The sequence below is a fragment of the Leptosomus discolor genome, chromosome 6, assembly GCF_034619465.1.
Source record: "Leptosomus discolor isolate bLepDis1 chromosome 6, bLepDis1.hap2, whole genome shotgun sequence".
NCBI lineage: Eukaryota > Metazoa > Chordata > Aves > Leptosomiformes > Leptosomidae > Leptosomus > Leptosomus discolor.
The window spans coordinates 26,044,910-26,070,685 of NC_141396.1; the positions used below are offsets into that span (position 1 = coordinate 26,044,910).

Sequence of the window (25,776 nt, forward strand, 5' to 3'; positions counted from 1 at the left end):
TGAAAAGAGGTAAATTATTTACCAAATTCCACTTAGTTTGATACTGGCATCTTCATTCTGTCACAATACAGGAAATAATAATTGGTTGTTGTCTGGGATGGGGTTTGTTTTGGGCTGTGCTCTGTCTTGAAATTAAATTTTTAAAGATGCTGTGTTACAGTAGAGATTAGGCTTTTTTGTTTGCAAAAAAAAGAGGTGCTCAAGTTGGAAAAAATAAAAAGTGATACTCAAGGTATTTAGCCACTTTTCAAAAGGACTTTCAATGCAAAACTCTGTAAAAAATAAGTTGTGCTGTTCTAAATCTTCTTTCAGAGGGCACAGTACATCATAACGCCTATTTGTAATTTGTGAATCTGTGCTGCAGTGCTGTTATTTTATGAAAGTTCTTGATGTGTGCAAAGTGCTGTTTAAGAATGTGTCTTTTGTGGACCTCAAGCTGTCAGTTTGTCCTCTCCAATGCATGGGAAAGGAGTGAAGGAGAGGCTAACAGTAATCCATTCTATTAAAGTAAAGTATTCCCTCAGTGTGTTAAGTTTCTGACTTGTGTCGTACCTGAAGGTTAAGTTTTTCGAAATGTGAGCATAAGATTAATTTTGCACAACTGTATTTTCAAAAATAATTTAATATATTAGCTTTCATTGAGACCAAGCTGCCGAATGCTCAGCAAATAAAACCCCTCTTCAGGGTACCATGAATAGGCAATAAACTTCAAATGATTCTGAATTTGAGTAATGGAGCATTAAGGAAACATAGTAATTAAGGTAAATTTAGCAATTTTATTGGAGCCAGTTTTCTGATTTCTTTAGTCAATGAAGAGCAGTGTAAGCTGCTGGACATAGAGCATTTTGAGATGCTGGCTGCTTCTTTTCATTGCCTAATGGGAGTTAAGCTCTTCTGAATATCCAGTCACAGTTGTAGCGCTAAGTTCTTATGAAAACTCCAGCTGTAAATCCCAACTTAGGCAACTAATGAAGTGGGGTCATTTTCCAATGCTAGCACCGATCACCCATGAAGGCAGTAGAAGCAGCTAAGTGTGCAAGGTTCGTTTCTATAGATATACATCTAAACTCTTGGGGCAGGTGTTTTTAAAGTGGCTAAGCACTAGGCTCTAAGGGCAAGATCCAATGTGGTTCAGGCTTTTAAGAGCAAGAGAGCAATACATAAAATGCTGATCAGGTGCATTAGTGACTGAAAGTTTCTAGTTGTCTATGTTTTCATTAGTGAAGTACTTAATGCCCCACTGCTGCACATGCCAGCAAAGACTGCCATTTTGACTGTGCTGAGGCTTTGATGGCTGAGTCCTTCCCTGGCCCCTTGTGGTTTGCAAATTCCAAGTCCCTTGAGATTAGTAGTGCATGTCTCGGTGGGCAGCATGCAATTTGGTGCAGGTCATGGCAGTCACAGACACATTCACTCCAAAACACCAGGCAGAAGGGTAACAGCATGCTAGTCACAGGCTTGGAGTGTGTTCTGAGTGTCTGGGAGAGAAACAGGATTTTTCCTCTACCTGTCCAGTGCTATCTGACAATTTATTTCATCTTCCTCTCTCACACTGTGAGAATCTGCTGTTAGTTCTCCCTTATGTTGCGGGTGCTCAGTGAGGCACCCTGTTGTCCTGATTTCAACAAGCGCACCCAGGCCACACCCCAGATGGGGGGATGGGTTCCCTGTGGAGAACCGTGGGGCCTAAGCTTGTCCCACCAGAGGCTGTGCAGGAGCTTCTTGCCCAGATGGTCAGGGAAACGGAGCAGAGACGTGTTACTTTCCAATGCAGAGTTGTGTGTGGGGACCAGCATTGCAGTATGTTGCAGAACACAGGTTTAGCCTCTGAGTATCTATTTTTCTTTACAATCATATTGTAGGGATCTTAGGTGCTAGCTGTTAACTCAAAAAGATTTAATGGATCTCTTTGTTGCCAGTTTAATATCTTCATGAGTTTAGGCCTATGTGTGATTTTTTTCCTCGAGTTAAAACTACGATTTAGGGACTGGTAAATTTAATTGTAAAATTTTAGATTTGTTTGAAAATATCATCATATGAACATTCATAGGATTTTCTTTGGCACTTATGGTATAAAATGAAGGGTTTTTAGTAAATCATGTCACAGAAGAGTAATCAACCTTTAAAATGGATATAATCCTGCTTCATAGTGTAGAGCCTTTCTATGACTGCACCCCCAAAGGGTGGTTCAGTCACCACTTTGCATCAGAGTGCCATGTTGTTACTTAATAAGCAAAAGTATTTTTGGATGCTTTGTATATGACAGCCAAGGCTTTAAGACCTGTCCTGTGGAAATGAAGATGAATGGTAACTCTCCAGTCTGCTACCAAATGTTATTCATAGTTATTTTTCAGTCTTACATAGATCTTGTGCTGCAAGGCAAAGGCCATGGCACAAATGGACAATCACCCTTCTTTTGAATTTCTGTCATTTGAGGTTCGATTTTGGTGTCACTTAAAATAGCATGAGACTACAAGGAGAAGAAAAAGTCACGATCTTATGTGTTAATAGCAGAAAATATTAGGAATTACAATGCTGATTTATTAAAAGATCTCGTGGAATAGCAAACCAAAGCTCTTAAGGCCTTTGTTTGAAAAGTATGCTTAATACAAGGATTTAGACCAAATATGCTTCTTTTTCAGTATAATGTAACGCTAATTTGTAAAATCAGTGCATAGAAAAAATATTGTAACAATAATGTTTTTGGAAGAAGGTTAAGCACATCTTTATGAAAAACCAACATCACACAAGCAATCTTATTGCTGGTATTTTTCTCTTATTACATTGTAACATGTGCAACATCCAGGTCACTGCCAGTGCAAACCAGACAAGCTTAAGCTGTGATGAGTGATACTGAAGGGGGGGGCAGGGTAAGGGGGGCTTTGTGTGTGGATCTGGATTGTCTCAAACTCAGACCCCAAGCAGAGATTCAGTGCTGGCAAATACAGCGAGAATCTGTGGGGAAACTCTGCAACTGAAGTCTGTAGGGAATGGTAAAGAGTAGTTCCAGATAGGCCACCTTGACAAAGGTATTAGGTGTAGCAGGACATGCTGGTGTTCTGAACACATTGACAGTTATGAGCTTTTTAAGCAAATGTTTCTCATTTCTTTTTTCTCTTTGTTAGTTAAGTTGGATCGGGTGGCTGGTGCTGAAACAATTTAATCCTTGTCTACAAAGCAATTTATTGCAAGTTATTGCATCCTATTGGAATTGATTGCTTTATTGTTGTTGGCGTGTTCTGTGCTTTTTCTCTTAGAAATTTCATTTTGCAAATGTACTAATAATACTTTACATGTGTAGCATGCATTTCATCACAGAATACTTCACAAACTAGATGGAGTTGTTGCAGTCAGTTGCTTGAAAAAGACTTATGCTGGTATCAGGACGCATAGCCATCTTTGGCCATGTAGTCCAGCCAGGCTGAAGCTTTGTCATGCTATCTACTTTCTTGTAACCTATATTGTCATCTGAGCAATAAATAGCCAACTTCCATTCCTGGCTTAGGTGCAGTTACTGCTGTGACTAAAAACCTAAAGTACTTGCTGGATAAGAAAACAGTTTCAATTATACTGGCTGCTGCCCCCTTTGCCTGATTATCCACAAAAGTAAGGAAAAAAAAAAAAAAAAAAAAAAAAGGAACTTGAGACCTAAACAAATGTATTTTTAAGTCTTATTATTTTCTTTCTATGCATTGTTTTAGGCGGGTATGATTTTAAAAAGTGTTACTGATCCAGATCCTGTGTTTTTTTGACCAGCTTCTGTTTGGTATTAAAATTTGAATTTGTCTTATATTTATTTTATTGTGCTATAGCCTAAAGCTAAGACACCGTATTAATAAAATTGACCAGCTAGAGGTAAGGGCACAAAAGTCTGTGCTCTGTGGTAAGCTGGCCTTAAATTTGAGCAAATCCTTGGAAATTCTGTGGCATTCAATGAAAGAACTGAATTAATTTAAACTGAACTGCACACAACCTCTTAAAAATTAAATCTGTTACATATATGGATAATACTACTCTTAAATATTCAGCCTCTTACTTTAATTCAGTGGATTTTTCGCTGTCTCCTCATAACTTCCACGTAAAAGGAAGGGCTAATCTACTGGTTCAGACAAAAGGCTTAAGCTCAGCTGATCCGTGTTCTGTTTCCTTTTTGTCATGTTCTTGCATTTTCTTTTTCTGTATCTGTAAAAAGGAGATGACAGCACTTCACTGCCTCAAGATTGCATAAGGATAAATACATTGATTGTGAGATGTTCAAAATGATTGAGCCAAGTATGGAAGTAGGCCAATTTATATACAGAGATGCTTTCAAATTAGAAGTTGGGATATTTTGTCGTGGAGAAGTGTGGAGGAACAGATTATCTATCTTGCTCAAAGTATTTAGTAGTGAAATGGTTAACAAAATATATATGTACAGGCAATGTTTAGGTTTCAGAGTTAACACCCTATTGAGATGATTGAAAATAGTTCACATCTTGCTGAACTGTCATTTCGAGATATCTGCCAATTTAAGAACATATTGCTGCCTCAGTTAACATATGGTTCGAGTTGGTACAGTTTTCTCTGCAACCATGAGAGCTAGACACATCATTATATGAAAATGAAAACAAATGACTGAGTCCTGAGCTCACTGCTTTAGGCCCCCCTGGTGCAAGCATGAGTTCAAAGCCACCTAGTCTTCCCATTTGGGGATTCCTGCAACATGAGAGAGTCTGAGTGCAATGGTGAGCTGCAATACCCTGCTCCCATGCCACAGAGCCGTGGCACACAGCCCATAAGGGGCATTCCCAGGAAAGAAGTTTTACAGCAAGGGCACAGTGGCAAAAGATCCCCTGGGTTGCTGTACCTAATTTGTCAATATTTAATTAGATCCTGGGGTTGGTGAGCCTCCCTTTGGGATTTCAACTCCTTTACTGTATCACTGGTGTTGCAAATAGGTTATACTGGGCACATTAAAGAACTGAACTCCAAGGTCTTCCTGCATCTTGACTGTGTTGTACTGTAAGTTAATGCTAGCAAATAGAAAAATAAGGGTGAAAGTTTCTAAGGAAACACTCTCTTTAGTGGGCACCATGAGGTAGCTTTTGATAGCCACAGAAATAAGGTTGAAAAACTTTCCACTGATTTTATAATAGCTCCGTTCTAGGACATCTGCAATTGTTTTGCTTACTATCTAAGATTTTTTTCTGATGTGATAGAAACTCCATGGTTGTGCTAAAATTTGCTTTGTTTTCCTTAATTTAAGTTACAGGTTTAACACTGCATTTGTTTTTTTCTACTTAGGCTTGGTAAATTTTGCAATATTTCCAACTCGCTTGTTATCCAGGTATTTTCATTGCTGAAGTTCCCGGTATGTCTCCTGTCATAGAAAATTAACTAACTACAAACAAACAAAATATATTTAAGTTATTTTCAAGGTCTAACTTAATCTGACAAAACCAAAACAAAATAAAAAATTGAAGCTGAGATTTCATCTTTTCCTTGTGCAGTGGGGCAAGATACAGACCAGAGTGACTCAGGTTATGTGTACAGCATAAAACTACTCAGATTTGGATAAATTGACTTTTTTCATTGTACATATGGCTTTGTAACTGTCTCATTTCCCAACTTTCTTTTTGACTCAACTTTCAGGTTCAAAAGAGTCCAAATATCTGACCAAAAGTCATTTAATTTTCTCCTGTCTATTAGAAGTAAGTATTTGTTGAAAATGAAACTACAAATCAATTTGTGTTTGCTTGCGAGACTGATGAACCATAATGAATTTTTTTATGAACTAAGTCTAAATTTCAAGCATGTAATAAAACACAAAAGCATACCCAAAAAGTCACTGAGTATATCCCTTTGTATCTGGTAATTTATTTTTAGGTCACTTAGTTTTGGGTATTTACAAGCCAGTCAACTGACAGAGAAATGCTGCCAAGCAATCCCACCTGTAGATTGCCTATATACATAAAGGTATACAAATTGCAGAGGCATGCATCAAATGGTGTTTTTTTGGCAGATAAGATAATGGCAGGGCAGCGTTTGTTCGGATCTATGCTACTGAAGGATATAGGCCAAAGTCCCTTTCTTCTCCACAGATCAGATTGTTCAGATACATTGTCACCTCCTGTTGCATTCCTTGGACTTGAATAAAGCCTGCTGCTCCCCGCTGTGCCTTAGCAGAGCATGTCCAGTGATATCACACCTTGCTGAGGGTGTAAAGAAGTCAGGCTGGACCGTGCAGGCAGGTTGAGCATGGCATCAGCCTTACATTGTGAGCATTACAATAAACAGGACAACACATTCACAACACATTTTTGTCATTCATACATGTAAGTTTGTATTTTCTAAATCTTTGTAGTAACCCTTTATTTGGCCAATTTGGCAAATCACCTCCCAGAGTTCCAGGGCCATGTTTTTGATTGTCTTCTTCAGTCCCATAAACTTTCTGAAGCAATGTCCTTGCGTAGCTTTGTTCTTTTGCGCCCATTTTATGGCTGCGATTATGCTGGATTCAGGTTCTCTCTCCGGGGTTCTCTTCACCCATATTGATGTTGAATAGTAAGCTGATCACTGATACTAGAAGCAAATTGTCTCATTCTTCCTTGTTTTCAAATGTATGCATAAATCCATATTTTAAAATGGCAGCAAAGTGGCTGTTGCTGTTAGGTAGAGGTCATTACATCCTAGATGCTCTATTAGGCTTATGTGAAGATTTCTCTGTTTGTTACAGGGTACCGTTATGCTTATTTTCCTGTGTGCAAGAGGGAATCTGTTGGATTTGTCTTATATGAGATCTTCATTTTTGGAATCTAGATTACTGCCATTAGGCTCAATGCCCTACCATTATGCATTTACCTAGCACAGTGACACTACTTTATTTATAGGTAGCTAAGAGGAAAGAAACCACGATGCATTTCATTGATCTTTCCATGCTGTAAATGTAAAATTCATGTGCATTTTTGTTTGCTTTATTGCTGTTCTCTTTCCTTTTCCTTATTTAATATGCACTTCATACTGCGCCAAGGGGTCAGTAGGGCAAATCAAGGAGCCAGATGGCTTACCTCTACCCTGAGGAAACATACCGATACTTAGCTGGGCATTTTACCAAATAAAGGCAGGACTGGAATCCACAATAAATGTGAGAGTGGTTAAAACTGCATCCTTTTCTTGGATTCACAGCTACAACCTCCTTGAGGCATGAGCTTTTTATACTTCACTGCCGCTTTCTAGCTTTCTTCAAGTAACTGCATCTTAGAAGATATTAGAGGGGGGTGAACTCGTTTTATTTATGGCCTTTACACAGAAACAAGTTTCAGTTATTTTAATCTGACTGAAATAAGAAACTATAATCCATGGATGAAAAGACGGTGGACAAACTCAGTTAAATCCCTAGTACCCTGAGGACGTATATTTTGTCCATTTCTGGTTTTTTATGTTCTCTTTTTTTCTGCTGTTATTCCCAACTTTAACTTTTGAAAAGCCAAGCAGTTTAAGTGGCCGGGCCTGGGGAGCTTATTTGTATGCAGCACAAATTTCAGGATCTGTTCCCAAGCCTGTGCAGAGTGAAAAATGGCCTGCATTTTCTTGATAGCCCATGTGGTTGTAAAGAATAAATGGCTAATGAATTACAGATGAACATTGACGCAAATTAATCTTCCTGATGTCCCTGGGTTATATGGCAGCCATTTAAAAGTTTAATCAATACACTAAAGTTGAAAACATGCAGGCACTGCAGTTGTTTGGATGTAATAAACATCAGAGGGAAACGGGAGGCTTGTACCCAGTCCATGTATCATAATGACAGGTATTTATGTTTAATGGACTAAATATTTTTTATTGGAAGAGAGCAAATGTCAGCTTAACTTTGTAAGCCCTGCATTCAACTTTCCTTTGAGGTTGGTGAGAGACGGCTGACATGTCATTGAAAATGAAATGTAAAAAAAACAATTGAGACAAAGCGAGGGTAAGGAGCTGTTTTGCCGATGAGATGTTGCTTTAATGCTCTGCAACTATTCATTAAATAAAATGTAAGCTCTACCATTTCAAACGTTGCAGTAAAACGGTTTACTAGGGCAGACTTTTAATGGTTATTAGGGAAAACAAGAGCCAACTGCTGCCAAATATTCTTTTTTGGGAAACATTTTATTTGAAAAGTCTTTTCCTGAGTTACAATTTCAGAAGATTTATAATTGTGGAGCAGTCGTCCCCCTCTTTCCTTTTTCAGACAAAGTAGAACAGAAAAATAACTTTCAGAATAATCATTTGATGGTCCTTCCCCCCCCCCGCCCCGCCTTTGAACAGAGTAATAGCTTTATATAAGCTTCCCAGAGGCTTGGATATTAATTGCACTTGAAGTCAATAAATTTTAGAGCCATGTGTGTCCAGGACATACCCATCATTGCTATAAATGGGGAAGGAGGCTACACAAGACTGCCGGATTCACCAGTCCTGCACAGTTGCTTGGCTATGAAAGACCACGTGAATTTATTTTCTTTAGATGAAGAAAAATGTTGTCCTCACACCATTTGGTCTTATAAGAAGACAAACTTTTCCATGTTAAACAAAAAACTCTAATAAAAATGGAATAAAAAAGGAAGATCGTGTTTTACCGTCTTTCTGTAATTTGTTTTACCCCCACTTGGCTGATCTTACCTGAATGGATCCTCAATGGTCTAGAGTGGTCTTGTGAAGCTTCTGATAAGGTATACTGTGGAACCACTTCAGAAAGGGAGGATGGTCTCCAGCCTATGGGTCACTGCTTCTTTGGTGGTTGGTTGAACTGATTGTCTCTTGACTTCATCTCTCTAAAATATCCTGTTCAGTTGAATAATTGCTCTTCAGTGAGCCATCTGGAGGAGGTTTGATGCCTGACCTCCTACTTCATGATGTCCAAGCATATTGTGTTGGTTTTACCGAAGACTTTTTAAGGCAGACAAGTGTATTGGGGGAATGGCAGAAATCTCATCTTACTGGAGAGGCACATGACGTATCTAACTTCTATTTGGCAGGCAGGCAATTTTAATTTAAATTGTTATTTTAATGATTTTGTTTTATCTGAAGATCTCCTTGTTATGTGGCATCAGATTCTACTTCAGAATAAAGTCAGGTTTGGCTAAATAATGTTGCAGATTGATACTGTCATGTTTATGAGAGATCATACACTGCTTCCTGATAACAAATTAGTCGTTGAAGAAGCAACTGAAAATGTTACTCTTGTCTACTCCCCTAGATGATGAACTATTTGCATTTTTGAGCAAGCATATAAATAATTATGTGTTTAGACCATGAAAAATAAAAGAATGAAGTGAGTACGTTGACCAGACAGTCTGTGAAGGCTGAAGAACTCATAGTCCAGCACAAAATTGAAATTACATGAAAATGGCCTTTTTTTCACCTCTTCTGCTGACCTCGTGCCACTTGTCCCAAATAGAGTAGCTTCCTAGTCTCAAGGACCTGGTATGGCCTAATCTGATGATGCTTCCAGGCATGCTCCTTTCTCCTGATCTTACATCTTGCAGTAGGGAGTGGGTTGCCTCTTCCATTGTATGGCCACAGTGCACTATGGCTAGGATTTACCTGAAATGCAGTGCAAGGCAACTGAGCCATGACATGCTCTTTTATGGCCATTAGAAGTGCTGTATTGAGTAGCTCTGAGCTGACTTTGATGTGACTGGTGAAGGGGAAGGTTGGAGGCTTATTCTTGTCATAATGAAGCATCAAAAACTTAGAAGCAGGGTTACAGTGTCCTGCTGAATTAAGTTAGTTTGGTTCAGTTTCACAAACTGTCTTCTGTTTCATAAAGCTCAAAAGCAGTTTTCCAAAACTGCTCGAAAGCAGTAAGCTTTAGTGGCATGTGAAGTAAAACAGCAGGTATCTACAGCAGAACATTAACAAGATTGCATCAGACAGAGGTGGTACTGGTAGAAAATTGGAGGTAAAGAGTGGGTGACATTAGATTGATTCTCTCTGTCAGATGGAAAACTCTCTTTCAGTAACTATTCACAACAAAATATGAAGTCCTCTGTAAAATGGTACATTGGGGAGTACAAGCTGCCACTATCCAGCACACTACTCCCATGGAAGAAAACATGGTAAGTTATTTTCTTGGTCAACCCATTATACCATTTAACTAAATTACTCCAAGTTAGATTTTACAACAAGAAGCTTGAATTTCAGACAAAGAAATCCCTTTTACCGTGGCTTCTGAATGTTTAAATGCTGTAGAGAGGCTGCTGCTATGTATTATATATAGGCTTAATGGATAAAATACAGAAAAAAAAATCTTCTGTAAAAGGTTTCTTTTAAAGCAAAAAGCAGAAAATGTAAAAACTCCAAGACTTCACATTTGAAATAAGGTTCAACTTCATTGAGAGAAAGTATCGAAGGATGTATGAAAAAATATTGTCAAATGACAGAATTATTAGTGATTAAACATGGTTTTTTGAAAGCACTTTTCTTTCGGTTCAAAGTTACGTAGATGTATATGTGTACTTAAGTACAGCAGCTTCACACAACTGTTGAAGATTTACCAGCCCGGACACACAAATCTACCTGCTCACCCTTTGCCTTAATAAGTGACAATGAAAAAATTTAATGGTGTTTTGTCTGTCCATCAAAAAATTTGCCTCTCACTACTGGCTGGATAATGTTTGCAAGGCTGGTATGTACTGTGCATTTAAGTATATATTTGGGTTTCATTTTTTTTCCTATGTGGTAGCAGTGCAACAAAGATATGATACATCTGTCATATAGTCAAAATCTTTAAGGAGTGATAGAGAACTATTAATCTAAAATAATTGTAATCTAAGAGAAAAAGAAGATAGGGAACCATGATTTAGCAAAGTTCTTTATCATGTTAATTGCAAATTCCTCAGGAATGTGAATGTGATGTTAAAGGGTGAGGGCAGTTTGAGAATTATGCCAGTCGCAGCCTTCTTGAACTGGGACCAGCAGCCCTTACAGCTATTAAAAAATGAAGTAACTTTTGGTTTTGATTTTGTATAATGAGCGTATTACAAAAATGGAGTTTACTTCTACATTATCCTGCAGGTGTATCTCTGCTGTCTGTCAGTTTATCCTGTATTTTATTTTGATGAAGAGAGAACATTAGGGAGAAAAAAAAAATCTCTTCATCAAAAACCTTAACAGCAAAGAAAAAAGTCTCAAGACAATGTCATGTATTGCTGGTTATTTGTGGTGGTTAAAAGAATTATCTGAAAACAAAGACAACTTTCACAATGAATCTAAAACACAAAATCTTTAATAACATTTACATCTGTGTATCATCCATGTCTCCAAATGCAAGTCATGAATAACACATAAACTAGAGTATATAGGGAACGGAAGTGCTAGCACATCATTTAAAATCCAACACACCCCATCGTCAGCGGAATCAAATACACAGCAGGAATGGTTCCAGTTGATAGACACACAATGAAGTCATTGAAAATGAAAACATATTAATTATGTTACTAAAGGTTAAGATAGTAATCTCTGAATTCTCTAATCCCGGAATAATATTAGTGCCCCAAATCCATGCAGGAAAAGTGCGTAATGTTTCAAAAATTGTGGAAAATTTTAGTCACACTTATTTGTCTCATCCATGACTGACTCCACAGCATGGGGGGTAGCAGGGGGAAGAGCACGAAGTGCAAGACAAAGACAAAACCAGGGAGAATTATCAACAAAAAAAGATGTTCTTCGTCCAAAAAAGCCACTTGCACTACATGAGCTAATTGTAAGAATAGACCATTTCTAAACTGCAGCTGTTATGTGCTTAAGCAAACCCTGCTGGGAGAACTGCTTTGTAGAACACCTCTGCTAGCACAGACGCAGAGAGTGCCCTTTAATAGAGGAATTCAAAATGCAATGTTTAAGGGAAACCTTTCTCACATCCAAATTACAGGATGTGTTCCTAGCTTGTCATTCTGACATAGGTTTCTGTTAAATGTTTTCTCTTTTCATTATCTTTTTGCCTATGTTAAATCAAAACAACAGAGGCTGAAGGCTCTGTGTGTGTGTTGGGAAATGAGTAAGGGGGCCAGAGGGGGAATGCTCAGGTTGTGTGATAGAAAATTATAGGTGTCAAAAAAACCCCCCACAAAACACCTAGCCTGGTTGTTGTTATATTCTCTGTATAACAACATTTTTTTGTTTGTCCCTGGGGACTAGTAAAATCACTCATAAGGCAGTTAATTTTAGATGTATTCTTTCCTACTCTTTTTTTTCTCCCTCTCCCAAATCCTCATCCATGCAGCTCTGTCACAAGACTATTGCACCTGGTTTCCTAACTGAATTGACTCCATTGTGTTGGTGTGCTGAGTGCCCCTGATCCTTAATGTCTTTATGCTAAAACCTAAATCCTACCAACAGCAAGGGGTTAATTGTCTGCTTTCAATGAACTTTAAAACTCTCAGCTCTTGGGTTGTTTCCATGAGGGTTGACTGTAATTACAAAATAATATAGACACTCTGTCTTATTTTCAGTGAGTGATACTTAGGTCCTTGCTGTTGTTGCTGGATGTGTTTATATTGGGGCTTTTCCTTCAGTGTACTCGGTGCAAGGTATTTGCAAATTTGAGCCTTTGGGCTTTAAATGTTGTGCTGCTGCTTCTGTTCCTTATTCACTACAGATTATGTATAATTAATGACCTGCATTTACAGACATGGGTGGTATACAGATGTAAATGTTATTATAGCTTTTATATTTTATGTTCTCTCTGAAAGATCATTTTGTCTTTGAATAATACTCTTGTTCAGATTTTGGGGGCTTTATCTCTAAAAGAGAATATGAAATGGATATTGCACATCATATATTTCTTAAAAGTAATTTGGAATTTTAGGGTATGGGATTGGTGGTGACTGATACACTGCCTGGATGAGATATATCCCTCTGAAAATAACAGCGCCAGTACATGCCTGCATCTGTCTAACCTCATAATTCACTTTCACATTGGGTTATGGATGTCTGCATTCAGTGAGTCTATCTTCCCTTTAGGTATTATTTCAGCCCTTTGAGATAATAAGGAAAGTTTAATTGCGTTGTTAATTGATTTTTTGCACAACATTATTACCTTGATTGATTGCAGAGTTGATGAAAATGTTAGACACAGGCAGTGTAAAGTATCAGCCCAGTAAGGAGTGGGAGCCTTGTGGAGAATAGATAACCTTGATGTTAAGAGCTATATCCTTCAGATATGTCTTCCCTTGACATATTGATGGCCCTTGAAAAGGGAAAAGCTGATTGTATGCAGAATGCAATCATTAAACCCACTTCAGCTGGCTGTTGATTAATTTGTTTTTTCCTGAAGGATCTAGTTAAAGAGAAGGCCTCACTAGTATCAACAGCAGCCATTTTCCAAGCTTCAGAATATTCTTAACCCTCTCCTAGAAGAAAGAAAAATGATACTGTCTTGGGTTAGACAAGCAAATTGTCTGAAAACATTCAGCCCTACTGCAATTTGGGGATTATAACACTCACTTTACCCCGTTAACTACTGCTTCCTCTATGACCTCTCCTCCCCCTGCCTCCAGTATTCAGCTTTGCCACAGCTAGCAGAAAGTCATGTTTGATGTTTTCTGAGTAAGGCTGGTGTCTGTTCTCAGCAGCAATGCCAACAGGGATGTCAAGCTTGCTATGCCCAAAGACTGAAATACTTCAGTAGCATATAGCTGCTTCCCAGGAGCCTCTCTGAAAGGACCAGAGGGTTCACTGCACACATGTAAGTGGTTAAGCTTTCCTTATCCCTGAAAAGATCTTTCTTGTATAATTTTTTGTTATTGCTTTTGAGATGGTTGAGGTCTTTAGTAGGGCAGTTGTGCTGTGCATTCCTTCTGTCGGAGATCTCAAAGGATGCTGTGGAAGTCAGCTGTGCCCAGTACTTCTTCAGGACAGAGACTGCTTAGTGCTGCCTCAGGCTTAACAGCAGCACTCAGGTACCCTGCTGTTGAATATGTTTATCCAGTGACTGTATGTGACTAGCTTTCCCACTGTGAATTCATGCGATAGTCTAATCCTGGACTACCTGCTACCTTCTGTTTTAGCAGCACTCACTCTGAGAACGAAGGTGAAGAGTACTACCTGTTAGAGCCACTGCCTTCCTGTGGCAGATAGGGCTTCCTTGGCTAAAAAACATTCTCTGGACTGAGGGACAGCTTCTGTCTTAAGCATTTCTTCTATTTGTATCAGCAGATGACTCAAGACATCTAAAATATTTATACAGCTTTAACCAAGCAATTGAATGTCTCAGAATATGGTGGAGGTTTTATCCTTCAGTAAACCATTTAAAGGGTATTTGGTAAAGTAGTAGGTAGCAGGTTATTGCATCCTGTTTAGATTGGTAGTCTCAAAGACAGTTGCTGTTAATTTGTACTTCTGTGTAATATAGTGATCAGTGTTGCTTGATTGTTTGGCCAGATGTGTTTTATTAGGTCCAATATGCACGTTTGCCAGTTGGCTTCTTTTTTAATATGGGGACATGTTAACTTACGACATAGTCAAGTCTGACAAATTTGAACCAAGCCAATAAGTCAGTAATATTTCAAGCTGTCAAAGCAGGTGAATATTGGTTAACTGACACACTCCAAAAGCTCTCACCAATATCCGTGCTCCAGTGGAAAACGTTTACTAAGCATAATACTTGTTAGAAAGTCTTTGATGCTTTGACTAAACTTTAATGACTCTGACCCTAATGGAGGGGTTTTAATGTGTCCTCTCTCAAGCTTTTTCTCAGCTCCCTATCTCTTATGTTTAGCAAAAGCTTCCATAGAGGCTAAAAGTGCACTTGTAAACTTGTATGTTCTGCTGTTCACTGTGATTTAACCTTCAGCCTTCCTCTCATTAGCATGTTTTTAAAAGGAGGCTGAGGAAGGGGGAAAAGAGTCGTGGATAGGGAACAATGCCAAAGTTGAGGCAGTCAGTGTTTGGGAACTAGACTATGGTCAGTAAGTATTTAGCAATAGCAGATAGTGTTCTACATGATATAGCACACAACAAAATTCTGCTAAGAGGCAAGCCCACACTTAGTCCGGAGAACTAGAAATTTGGTGAACACTTTGGGTGTTTGGATCCAGATGCATTTCTGATTTCGTTTGATGCTACTATAGAAGAAAGGAAGGAGCTTGCCAGTTTTGTGGGGTCTTACAAAGTGCTGAATGCCTTCAGCTTCCACTGGAAATCAAGGGAGTCCAGGGCCTTGTAGTATCATTTTCTTAAAAAATGCTGGGTTTTGTATTAGGAAGACTCAAAGCAATCCTATCATTAGAAATTATTTAAATGTTTCCTTTGTTTCTGAGGAAGGGCTTGTGGAAAAGAGCAAGTAATGGCATGCAAAGAAGGTTCTCTTAACTGTATCATAATGTGACAGCAGCACTATTTCATTATGCTCTTTAATTTTATTTGAGAGACTTTCTTTCCTAGCTTTAAAAATAAAAGCAACTTGTCTTTATTTCAGATGACTCTCTTGAGAAATTTCAAACCAGTTGAGCCAGACAGAGTTTTGTATGGCTTTTTTTTCCTAATGTGAACTCCTCCAGCAGGAGCACATTTGAGATCCACATGCAAGTTTTACTCATGAGATGAGCCAAATTTACATCTAAACTCTCCAGAAGGGCCCTGCTGCTCATTTTTTTTTCACGTAAGAATTTGTAATTTTACTGGAATGCTTGCAGACTTTCCGAACAATTATTCCAAAAGTTTGCTTTCTGCCCCATAAATCATGGTACATTTGTTTAATTCTATCACAGTAACTGAAAGAGCTTACTTCCCTCTTTTTTTTTTTTTTTCCCCTCACATTTTACTGCTAATGCAATCTGGGCATGGTTAAAGTTTGTGAAGTACAATATAATTGTATTCACTTTCTGTTTTCTTAAAGACCCTGTCCTTCTTTATGGTTTAACTTCATTGCTGATTAACGTAAGTATTATTAGTAGAATGTAACCTAAAGTATAGAGCAGCCTACAGAAATACCATTTTTGCATATGTTAGCCAAATTAACCGAAAATCTTCTAAGTTAATATGGTGAGTGTACACTGAACAGCTGAACTTTAAAATATGGTAGGGCTGGGATTTTACAACCTCATTTTCCTCCGCCATTCTGAAGATATTAAAAGCGTCTCTTGCGTCACTTCAGATATCATACTGTTGCATTATCAAAAGTAATAAATTCTAGTGCTACTTTGAAAAATCTTTTTATGTTGGGAATGTGAGAGAACAAGTGCCACCCCAGCTGCAGTGGAAGCCAGTGGTGTAGGTGGATGGTCGTCTCCCTCCCATACAACGTTTTGAGCCTTTTGTGCAGACCACTACCCAGTGACATCCTTTTGTAGCCATCTGTATATGCAAAGTGATGCTCACTGAGATTAGTCCAACAGAAGTCAGGCTCCTGGGCAAAAGGCTGAAAGCAGAGATTGTATAAATATAGGCTTTGATCATGACAGAACAAGAAATTGGCTGCAAAAGTAATGAACAGTATTGCTTTAATTGTCATATTGGAATATTTCGTTTGCTGGTGTGGTCCGTTTTTTAGACAAATGCATGCTGCCCTCTAGTGCTGATGCTCTCGGCTTGAAGCAGCCCGACGGGAGGGAAGCCGGGCAGATGGCTCTGTTTTGGTGAGGAATGGCTTTTTGCCTGGTTGCTGAAATTGCTAGTCCAGTTTGGGGTGTTTGGTCATTAACAGAAAGCAATGACTCTCTTGTGACATTGGTTTAGAGATGAAGGGTATTTCACAGATGTAACCTGACTTGCATTGGATATTTACAGTAGTTTGTTCTGCCTTTACGACTTTTACTTAGACTGTATATGAGCAAATGAGATATATGAAAAAGTGTTTTAAAAGACTAAAAGAACTGTGAACCCATACTTCCTTTCCTTCATCTCCTTCAAGGGTATTCAATATATCTAAATTTAAGCATCAGCTCACTTGTATTATCTGACACGCTGATGCTTTCTGTGCACCTGGGTTTCTTTGACTGCAGTACCTAGCTGACTATACAATTTATGTGTCTGAATAATTAAAAAAGATCTGCTTTAAACCTTTCAACTTCCAACATATTCAACACAAAATATTTCATTGTAAAGTCAGCATTAATGCCATCCATGTTATTATTTGAGAGTGCAAAAAAGGATGCGCTGGAGAGTCTAAAGCATTTGGGTTTTTTCTGTAGTGCTTTTTGCTTCATTATCACTAGAGAGAGACTTCCCCCTGCCCGCCCCCGATGTATTTCTCTAATAATGGTTACAATAAGCATGGAAAGATTGCAAAAAAATCCCAAGTGTAAGGCCTTAAGTTGTAGCAATGATACCCAGAGGAGTACGGAACTGGTTAATGATTTAAAGTATTATGCCCTAAATGCTCCTATTTTAGCCAACAGTAGACAATCTGTAGACAGCACATACCCAGATCAAAGCTGATCATGTCAATGTCATTCAAGGAGGGAGAGTTACCCTTCTTTCCCCCTTCTCTCCCCCCTCCCCTTTTTTTAAACAAAGTATGACATCTGAGGAACAGTGTGTTGATTGTTCCACTGCCAGGATACGCATAATGGAAACATTAGCTCCAAGATAACTTTTAATCTGTCAGCCTAATGGCTCCTTAATGTGTAGAAGGCTTTAAATGTATGTCAGCCAGGGCTGTATAAAGTAATATAGTTTGTGGCCTGAATGGATCTAGATGACTCCACACCATGACACAATATGGTTTATTATTAAGTATCAGCTCGTCAGCCTATTCCCACGGACTTGGACAAGCTTCTCAATTTTCCAGTAACAGATTATGTGAGAAAAAGCTTGCAGTGCATTTTTTTCTTCCTATTTTTTTTTTTTTTCCCCTCCCCTCTCCCTTCCAAATTACAAGTTCCATCCCCAGCTGCATTGGGAGCCCTGAAGTGTATTTACAGCAGGCTGCACTTTATCACACATCAGCTTGACTGCTAGTTTACACTGAACATTTATGCGGCTCCCTTGGCCCAGGATGCAAACTTCATGTCTTTGTATTCCTATCACCTTCATTGCAAATTTTTCCAACATCCTCTCCCTGTTGACTGCTTTCCTTCCCCTCCCCTACTCTCACTTCTCCACATACTCCCCCTTCCCCGCCCCCCCCCCCCCTTCCTACAAACAGGCCAGTGAGACTTGACATGTCACAGTACTTGTCTGTGCAGGATACTTGCAATAATTCAGTGTCTTAGTTTGCCTGCTCTGATTCCTCTCAGCTCTAGCTTAGGTGGTATATTTCCAACACCGTTGCTGTAGACTGGATACAGATTTGATTTTTTGCCTTTTGATAATTTCTTTCGGTCTGAAAGATCACTTTGTGCCCCTTGCTTTAGGGTGTCCACAGGAAAATGGTATTGCTTTTTGACATCCCTGTGCAAGGAGCAGAGCAAAGAGGTAATTCATCTCCCCTGAATGTGAAGGTTACCTTCCTTTAGTGTTGTTCCCCACAGAGGGAGGAGAGAATCAGGATCAGAAGTTTGCTACTGAGGGAACGTCCTCCTCCAGGAAACCCGCAATGGACCACATTCCCTAATACAAGGGGTCCTCTTTGGGATATTTGGGGACTACTCTGTCCTCAGCCTTCTCAAGCACAACCTGATCCCTTTATGCACAGATAGTTTTCAAAGAATTATGCATTATTTTTGCTTACATATAGTGTTTCCTCTTAAAAAGAGATTAATTTGCTTATAACATAAGGGAAGTTAATATCTGTGCATTGTTATTTGAGCGAGTATTTTATGATACTGTCTTAGGGGATTTTTGTTTGGTTTCTGTTTATTGCTATGATATTTCAAGTCTTTATAAGATAACCCTTTAGAGCATTCACTGTAGCACAAACAAAGGCATTCAGTTTCTTATGTGTTGTATGCTTGTCTTTCTGTTGCTCCCTCTGTTCTGATTTAAGGAGTCTAGATCCTGTGTCTTGACTCCAACCTGGAGCATTCTGGAAACTGCAGTTGCAACGAACAGATTTAATTGTAGTAGTCAGAGCACATTAGCAAGGACAGCTGCCACTTTTCCTGTGTCATGTTGCAGTTTTTGAGCTTGAGCTTTGCCATACTGACTGGTTTGTTTGCTGGGGCAGAGTGTAAGTCTGAGTGGACCTCTCTGGTTACATACTTGGCTGCTTTTGGGAGGAATGAGTGACCCAGGTGATCCTTTACAACTTTTCCTATCTTCCAAGTGAGCTTCTCAGATTCCTGTGTCAAAGAGTTTGTAGGCTGGATCACATTCAATAGAAACAATTGTTCTGTTCCACCAAAAGTCAACATGAAGGACAAAAGTCTGAAATTCCTTTCCTTCTATAAGTTTATAGTTTTAAATTTTTTATTAAATTTGATCCATTTTACAGAGAATGGACCAACAGCATAACTCAGTAAGTATTCTTTTCTGCTTTTAGCTCTAACAGATCTCCAAATGTAAAGGATTTCTTTTTTCTAATTGCTCAAATGATTGTTCTTGTTTATAAAAATATATTTCTACATAAACAGCTATGAATGTCCAACTATAAATAAATAAATGTCTGCAAATTAAAGCAGAGTAACCTCAGAAGACTGACTTGGACACTCAACATTTTTTGGGGGGAAAAAAAAAAAGTCCTTTTTTTTTTTTCATTTGTAAAGTATATCCCTGATGTCACTACCACAAGACTCAGTAGAACTAAAAGTGCACTACTTGGGTCCAAGTAAACTTTCTGTTTATTCTTTATTTCCTATCACTGTTAGATATTTAACATCTCTCCTCTCACTCTATCCCAAACCCCTATCCTTGCCTGCTGTGAAGCTTTGCCATGGGTCTGTGCTCCCAAATTTCAAGCTGATTTGGCTGAATGGCAGGCTAATGGTTTTGCAGTTTTGGGGTTTGTTGGGGGGGGGGTTGTTGTTGTTTTGTTTTTTGGTTTTTGGGCTTTTTTTTTTAAATTGAGGATTACAAAGCCAGTATTTCGAAGGAGCACGTTTGGAAATATTTTTGTACTTTTTACAGCATTCAGTTGTTTGAATGTTCTTAATGATGAATACAAATTAGACAGCTCAGGTACAACTAGATGGAGTGATTTTTTTTTATTAAACTAAAATGACTATGAGAGTATATACAATTCAATTCTCCTGATTTAGCAGAAAAAACCCCTATGTGTTATTGAAGGTGAGAGGATTAGGATCCTAATTTCTTGAAAACCCCCTAATACTTCGTTTCTCATAGAAAGTCAAAGTGGAATTGAAAATAAGAAGTTGTCAGCTAGATAAAATTGTTAGAATTTCCATGAAGATAAATATAAAATGAAAAAATCACTAAGCTCCTGTACAGAAGGATTTTTTGTTTCAAACCAGCTTTACATATCCCTTAGATGAAAAGGTTTTTAAGAGTTTTAAATTAATTCAACTGATGGAGGTGTTTTGCCTAAATCAGTAGCATTGTAGACTTGAAACTCTTTGTAGATAGGTATTTATTCTCCTCTAAAAGTTTTAGGTAGGGAATTATTTTCCTTTAAAGGAAGTTTATATTAATATTTAAGGGAATTTTGCAACTTCTGTTCATTAATTTAGAATGTGCCCAAGTGCCTATGAAAAAAATGATAATAGTATTGATATTTCATCCTGAATGGCCTCAAAACAATTTACAGATTGGTAGTACAACCACACTGAAATGCACCCGGCTTCTTCGTGGAACATGGCAGCTGTTTAATGGCCCATAGCAAAATTATACAACAGCAGGTTGTGGAAAAAGAGATGAATATGGATCAAACACAAATTGCCAGTGGAGGATTTAGGTACTGTACTCAAATTTAAGTTACGTGAAGTGGAATTCCACTAGACTATTGAATCTGTGTATGAAGTGCTACACTTATCTGACCGCAGCTCCTAGTACAAGGACCTGTGGTTAGCCTATGTGAAAGACAGGCAGAGGACTGTATGCTGAAATGTAGTCCCTGATGTATACTGTAGACCAATGTGATAAACAAATTTAATTGTGAATACTTTGCTGTTTGCACTTGCAGAGGGGTTTATTAAAAACATTTGATGTTAAAATGAATGCCTGAGGGGGATCTTGGACAGATGTGCCAATAGGTTTTGATGGGTGTGGCAAAACTTCTGGCTTGACTACTTAGTGTTAGTAATTACTTTTTAAAGAAAACTGAATGCTAGGAAGGCTCCATTGCTAACAGCTGCCCCAGCTACGATGTCTGAAAGGTGGTTTTTTTATTAGATGCAGAACATTCATTTGCTAGGAAAAAGAGCAAACCAAGAAAGGCAACAAGATGCTACCAGACAACAATTCCCTTAGGTCACTGTTGGCCTGAGCTGCATTTTAACCTGTGACTGAGACTGTATGATCTATAGGTCTGGCATATCCTGTTGCAACTTCTTTTTACCATTTTCTCTTATACTTGAAGATCTGCAAACCTTTTTTGCCCTAGGAAAGTGTATGGAGATCCAACTGCACCATAGCTTTCTGCAGCACATGCCAAATTTAGAAGGAGCAAACATGACTTGAACAATTTTTCATATGCTTAGGATGCACGTACGTATGTATTTATTTATTTGGATAATTGGGTTTTCTCTCAGCTAAGGAAAAGCTGGTGTTGCTGACATTACAATGTGTTTGTGAAGAAAGACTGATACCACAGCACATGCAAGCAACTGCAAGGTCATTACTTACCCAGCATAATTAGAACATCCGTTCCAAAGGGGGAAAACATTTAAAAGATAAAGAGTGAATTTAAAAATTATTCTTCACAATGCATTTTTTTCATAATTATAGTTTTAACAGCTTGTGGTGATGGTAGAAGCAGCTACTTAAAAATTAGAAGCCTCATTGGGGGAAGATGATCCCTCAAGAGACCTTGTGTTGTCATTTCTTAAGAACCGCAAGCAGAAACCTCATTCAGGATGCTGTGTGTTGTTTTGATGTATAGGGGGTATACTTAGCTTATTATGGCCAATGCTGGATATTATAATTAAAAAACACCACAACAGCCACAGATGTATTGTTTCCCCCTTATTCGTCCCCTTGTTTGTGTGCAAAAACACAAGCGTGCTCCTGCCCCTGAACTGCAAGGAATGAAAACTATAGCAGACAGGCAGGAGAGAAGCACTAGGTTTCCTAAATTCATGTGTAACGTATCTTAGCATCAAAATTCTCATTGCAGTACACAAGCCTTTTGTAGTTGAGTTTTTTGTGGTTGCTAAAGGGAGGTGGGAAATGGAGAAGAAAACCAAACCAAAACAACCAACCAGTCACCACATTTAATTTATGAGCAAATTTTTATTTTACAAATAACCTTAGTGATAAATAAAGTCTTATGGCAACATTTTCAACTGTCCTTTTATCAAGACTCTCCAAGCGGTGTGTGTAATATGCCTGGCAATCGAATCACAGCTGCGTGCCTCGGTAGGGAATCTCTGTGGAGACAACACTTCCTTAATTTAAACAATTGTAGGCTGCAGGAGTTCAAAAATTTCAGCTGACTTTAACTGTCACTAGCCCAAGCACCTTTATCCCCAGGCGAGCAGCAGCAGCTGGATTTCATTTCCTGCTGCCAGACTGTCCGACATCTTTGCTGAACATCCCAGGAACTGAACGTCTTTACTTTAAGGATTTTATTCAAGGTGACAGCTCCTCACACTTTAGCGTTCAGATCACCTCAAGTAGCTGAGATATCAGTGAAAATGAGAGCACTTCTCCAGCAAACTCCAAATTTAGATTGACTGAGGTTATCCTTAGGCCTCTAGACCCAGCCTCCATGACAGCACAGGCCTGCCAGTAACTTTAAAACTACAGTGGAGTTTGTAATGATGTCTGGGGAGAAATATTCTGCCGGAGCAGTGGAGGATACTATAAGCAATAGGAAATGATGTCAGATTTAGTTAGGGCTGGAGACAGTGTTAGAATATACTTGGCATAATATGGCACCGGTATCTCTGTCAGCATCTCTGTTTTCTGTCACCGCACACAATCCCGGGCCTGTCTGTAGCCCTGACAGTGTCTTTTCAGATCAGGTTATTGCCAACTCAGAGACTGGCTCGGCGCAGCACCATACAGCCCCCTTTGTTTGAAGTCTGCCCTTTTGTCATTAATGCACTTGATGTCTATTTAAATCTGACGGTGAATGCAGTATCTGTTTTCCTGTCAAGAGATCATTGACAATATTAATACCTCATGTCCTTGCCTCATTTTCTAAGCACTGACACCTAGCTACAGTCTCCAGCATTCGTCAAACAACACTCTCTCACCAGCATCTCTATAAACAGTCTTGCTTCCAGTCCTTAAGAAATGCAGCAGACTTCAAACAAGACTTTTATCAATGCCAGTGAAAAAGGAGTCTGAAGAATGCCATTAATAACCTGTTTGTATCCCTTACATTTATTGCTCTAGATGGCCTTGTTACTAACCTAAAACCTAATGCCTGCTGCAGTTTGACTTAGAATAGCACCTGTTTCGGGGGCGGAAACCCCTTGCTTTTCATTAGATGCATGTTTAGGAATGATAGTATCATCCCTTGAATGTGGAAACTGCTCCACTTGTGAAATTATTGAAATTGAAATTATTGACAAAAGCTCTGTGGAGGAGGGGAAAGGAATTGGGCACTGCTCTATATAGTCCCCATTTGTGTTATCCTAAAGTGGAATGTGTTTTTTCATAACAAATGACAGGCCTATCAATTTTTACTTTTTCTTTCACCCATAGGAATGTGTTACTATCCTGATGTTTTAGAAGGAAAGAGCAGCATGGGTTAACATTAATCTTGCACAGCCCATGCCTTCCAAGGCTTTAGTAGCTTGTCTGATGCATGCTATACTGGAAAAATAGATGCAGAATGTAAAAGCTTGCATACTTAATTCATACTGCAGGTGGGTACGGTATTTGCTATCTGAGTCCTGGAAAGCTAAAAAAGCCATGAATTGAGGATCTGCTCCTCCCCCATCTTTACCCTTTATGTAAGGCAGTGTTTGTCTCCTTTGGGCTAGGTTATGTTTGCCCTTATGGGGGTGAACTAGGTACTTCTGTGTTAAGACACTCCCAAGGTAGAGGAGACCCTTTCACCTTCCTTCCATGCATGGGAGATGACTTTTATTTGACTATACGTGCCTGAAGGCACAAAGAACAACTCTGCTAGTAAAATTTAGCATCTTTGAGGATGTTCACAGGTGGGACGTGACTGTGAACTTACGCTTTCACATACCACTTAGTACCACCAGAGGGGATGCTTTTGAATAAGCTAGTGAGATCTGCAGGTATGTGTCTCTCACCCACAGGAGCTAAGGCTTCCTTATGCATCTTGCTGCCTGTACCCACTGAGAATAATGTGCCTTGACTCCCAAAAGCAGAGTTCTGGCTAATTTTTGAAAGCATCCTCTATGTACCGATATTCAACATAATTTATAATTGCGTCTTGCTCATGGGATGTCATTTGGAGAGCTACTTTGGACATATTTTTACTAAATGTTTGTTTGTATGTCCGGGAAAAACACTGGAATATGGAGGGCTAACCATTAGGAAGTCCCAAGTTCTAGCCCATGTCTGTGGTGATTTCCTGTGTGGATTTCAGCTGGTCACTTCAGTTCTCTGCTACTGGAAAGCAGAGATGGCTTTAGGTGCTTGCAGGATGACTTTGTGAAGGTTTGAAGGGTTTTTACTGGATCTACATTAAACTGCAACAATTTCCTGCTTTTTTCTTTTTGGTTTTAATCATCAGGAAAACTCTATAAACATGTAGCAGGGAGATTATAGAGAGTACAAAGTGTAGCTTCAACCAGACTTTCTGGTTTTCAAAAGTAGGAGAGAGGTACTGTGATTTAAAACACAGTGCATGATGTTTCAATGTTAAGTAATTCCATTTTTGAAGACACTTGTGGATGTATGTTTAACAGGATAGGTCGTGCAGGTATTCGAACACGTGTTTTCCCAGTGGATTCAAAACTGCTGATTGAAATGCTAATACTGACTATTTTAAATGCACAAACTTTCTTTTGCAGGACAAGAGAAAACTGTTCCCTTCCCTCCTTCAAATTTCCCTAGCTGTGTGCTTTATTTGTGTATATGCCACTGCTGTCCTAATTGTAATTTGTTTCCTTTTTGTTGTAGGCATTTTGGGAAAATGCCGCTACATTTACTATGGAAAACATTCTGAGGGCAACAGATTCATCCGAGATGACCAGCTATAAAACAGCATTATTTTGTGCCTCTTCAATTCCTCCACATAAGAAGCACAAATTGCATCTAAATTTTAAGCATGTGACTAAAGTCCTCTAGTGCCTTCTGCTGACTTTGCCGAGCCTGTCAAGATCATCCTTCTATCTTAGTCTGAGTAGTCACATAGAGATTGACATGATTGCCTTTAAGCAGGTCCCATCCACCAGTGTGACAGACAGCTGCAGCCAAGCACCCGGCCTGACAGGAGGAGCACCGTGATGGATTGCCTGGTCCAATTGCTGCTCACAGAAGAGTAGGGGTCACACCTGGGGCTTCAGTGAGCATGCTCCATTGGCCGGTGCCTTAGCAAAAGCAGCATGTTTATCTCTGGCTTGCCTGTGGGGTGAAAGTGGTTGGTGATATCAGTGTTTATAAAAGAGAGAGGCAATAATTTCAGATCAAAAAACCCTTATCTGTTCTTATTTTTTTCCCTGTGAATTAAGTGCTTGTGTTTCTATCATCTCATACATGCTTACACAAATCCTTTCACAGTAATTTTTTTTTGGTTTGGTGTGTTACCCCCTGCCAACAAATGAGCCTAGATGGATTATTTATTCTTTCAACAGGAAAAAAAAAAATCCTGAAAATATTTCAGCCATGCTA

The 25,776-nt window shown here is 38.9% G+C and overlaps 1 protein-coding gene across 1 annotated transcript in view; it reads left to right on the top strand.

The window, feature by feature from the left end:
* LRMDA (leucine rich melanocyte differentiation associated) overlaps positions 1-25,145 on the top strand; it is a 691,665-nt gene extending 666,520 nt beyond the window's left edge. The window contains exon 7 of the mRNA XM_086467215.1: positions 25,066-25,145. Coding sequence (XP_086323341.1) covers positions 25,066-25,145 — 80 coding nt within the window. The remainder of the gene's footprint in view (positions 1-25,065) is intronic.
* Positions 25,146-25,776: the final 631 nt, after the last annotated feature.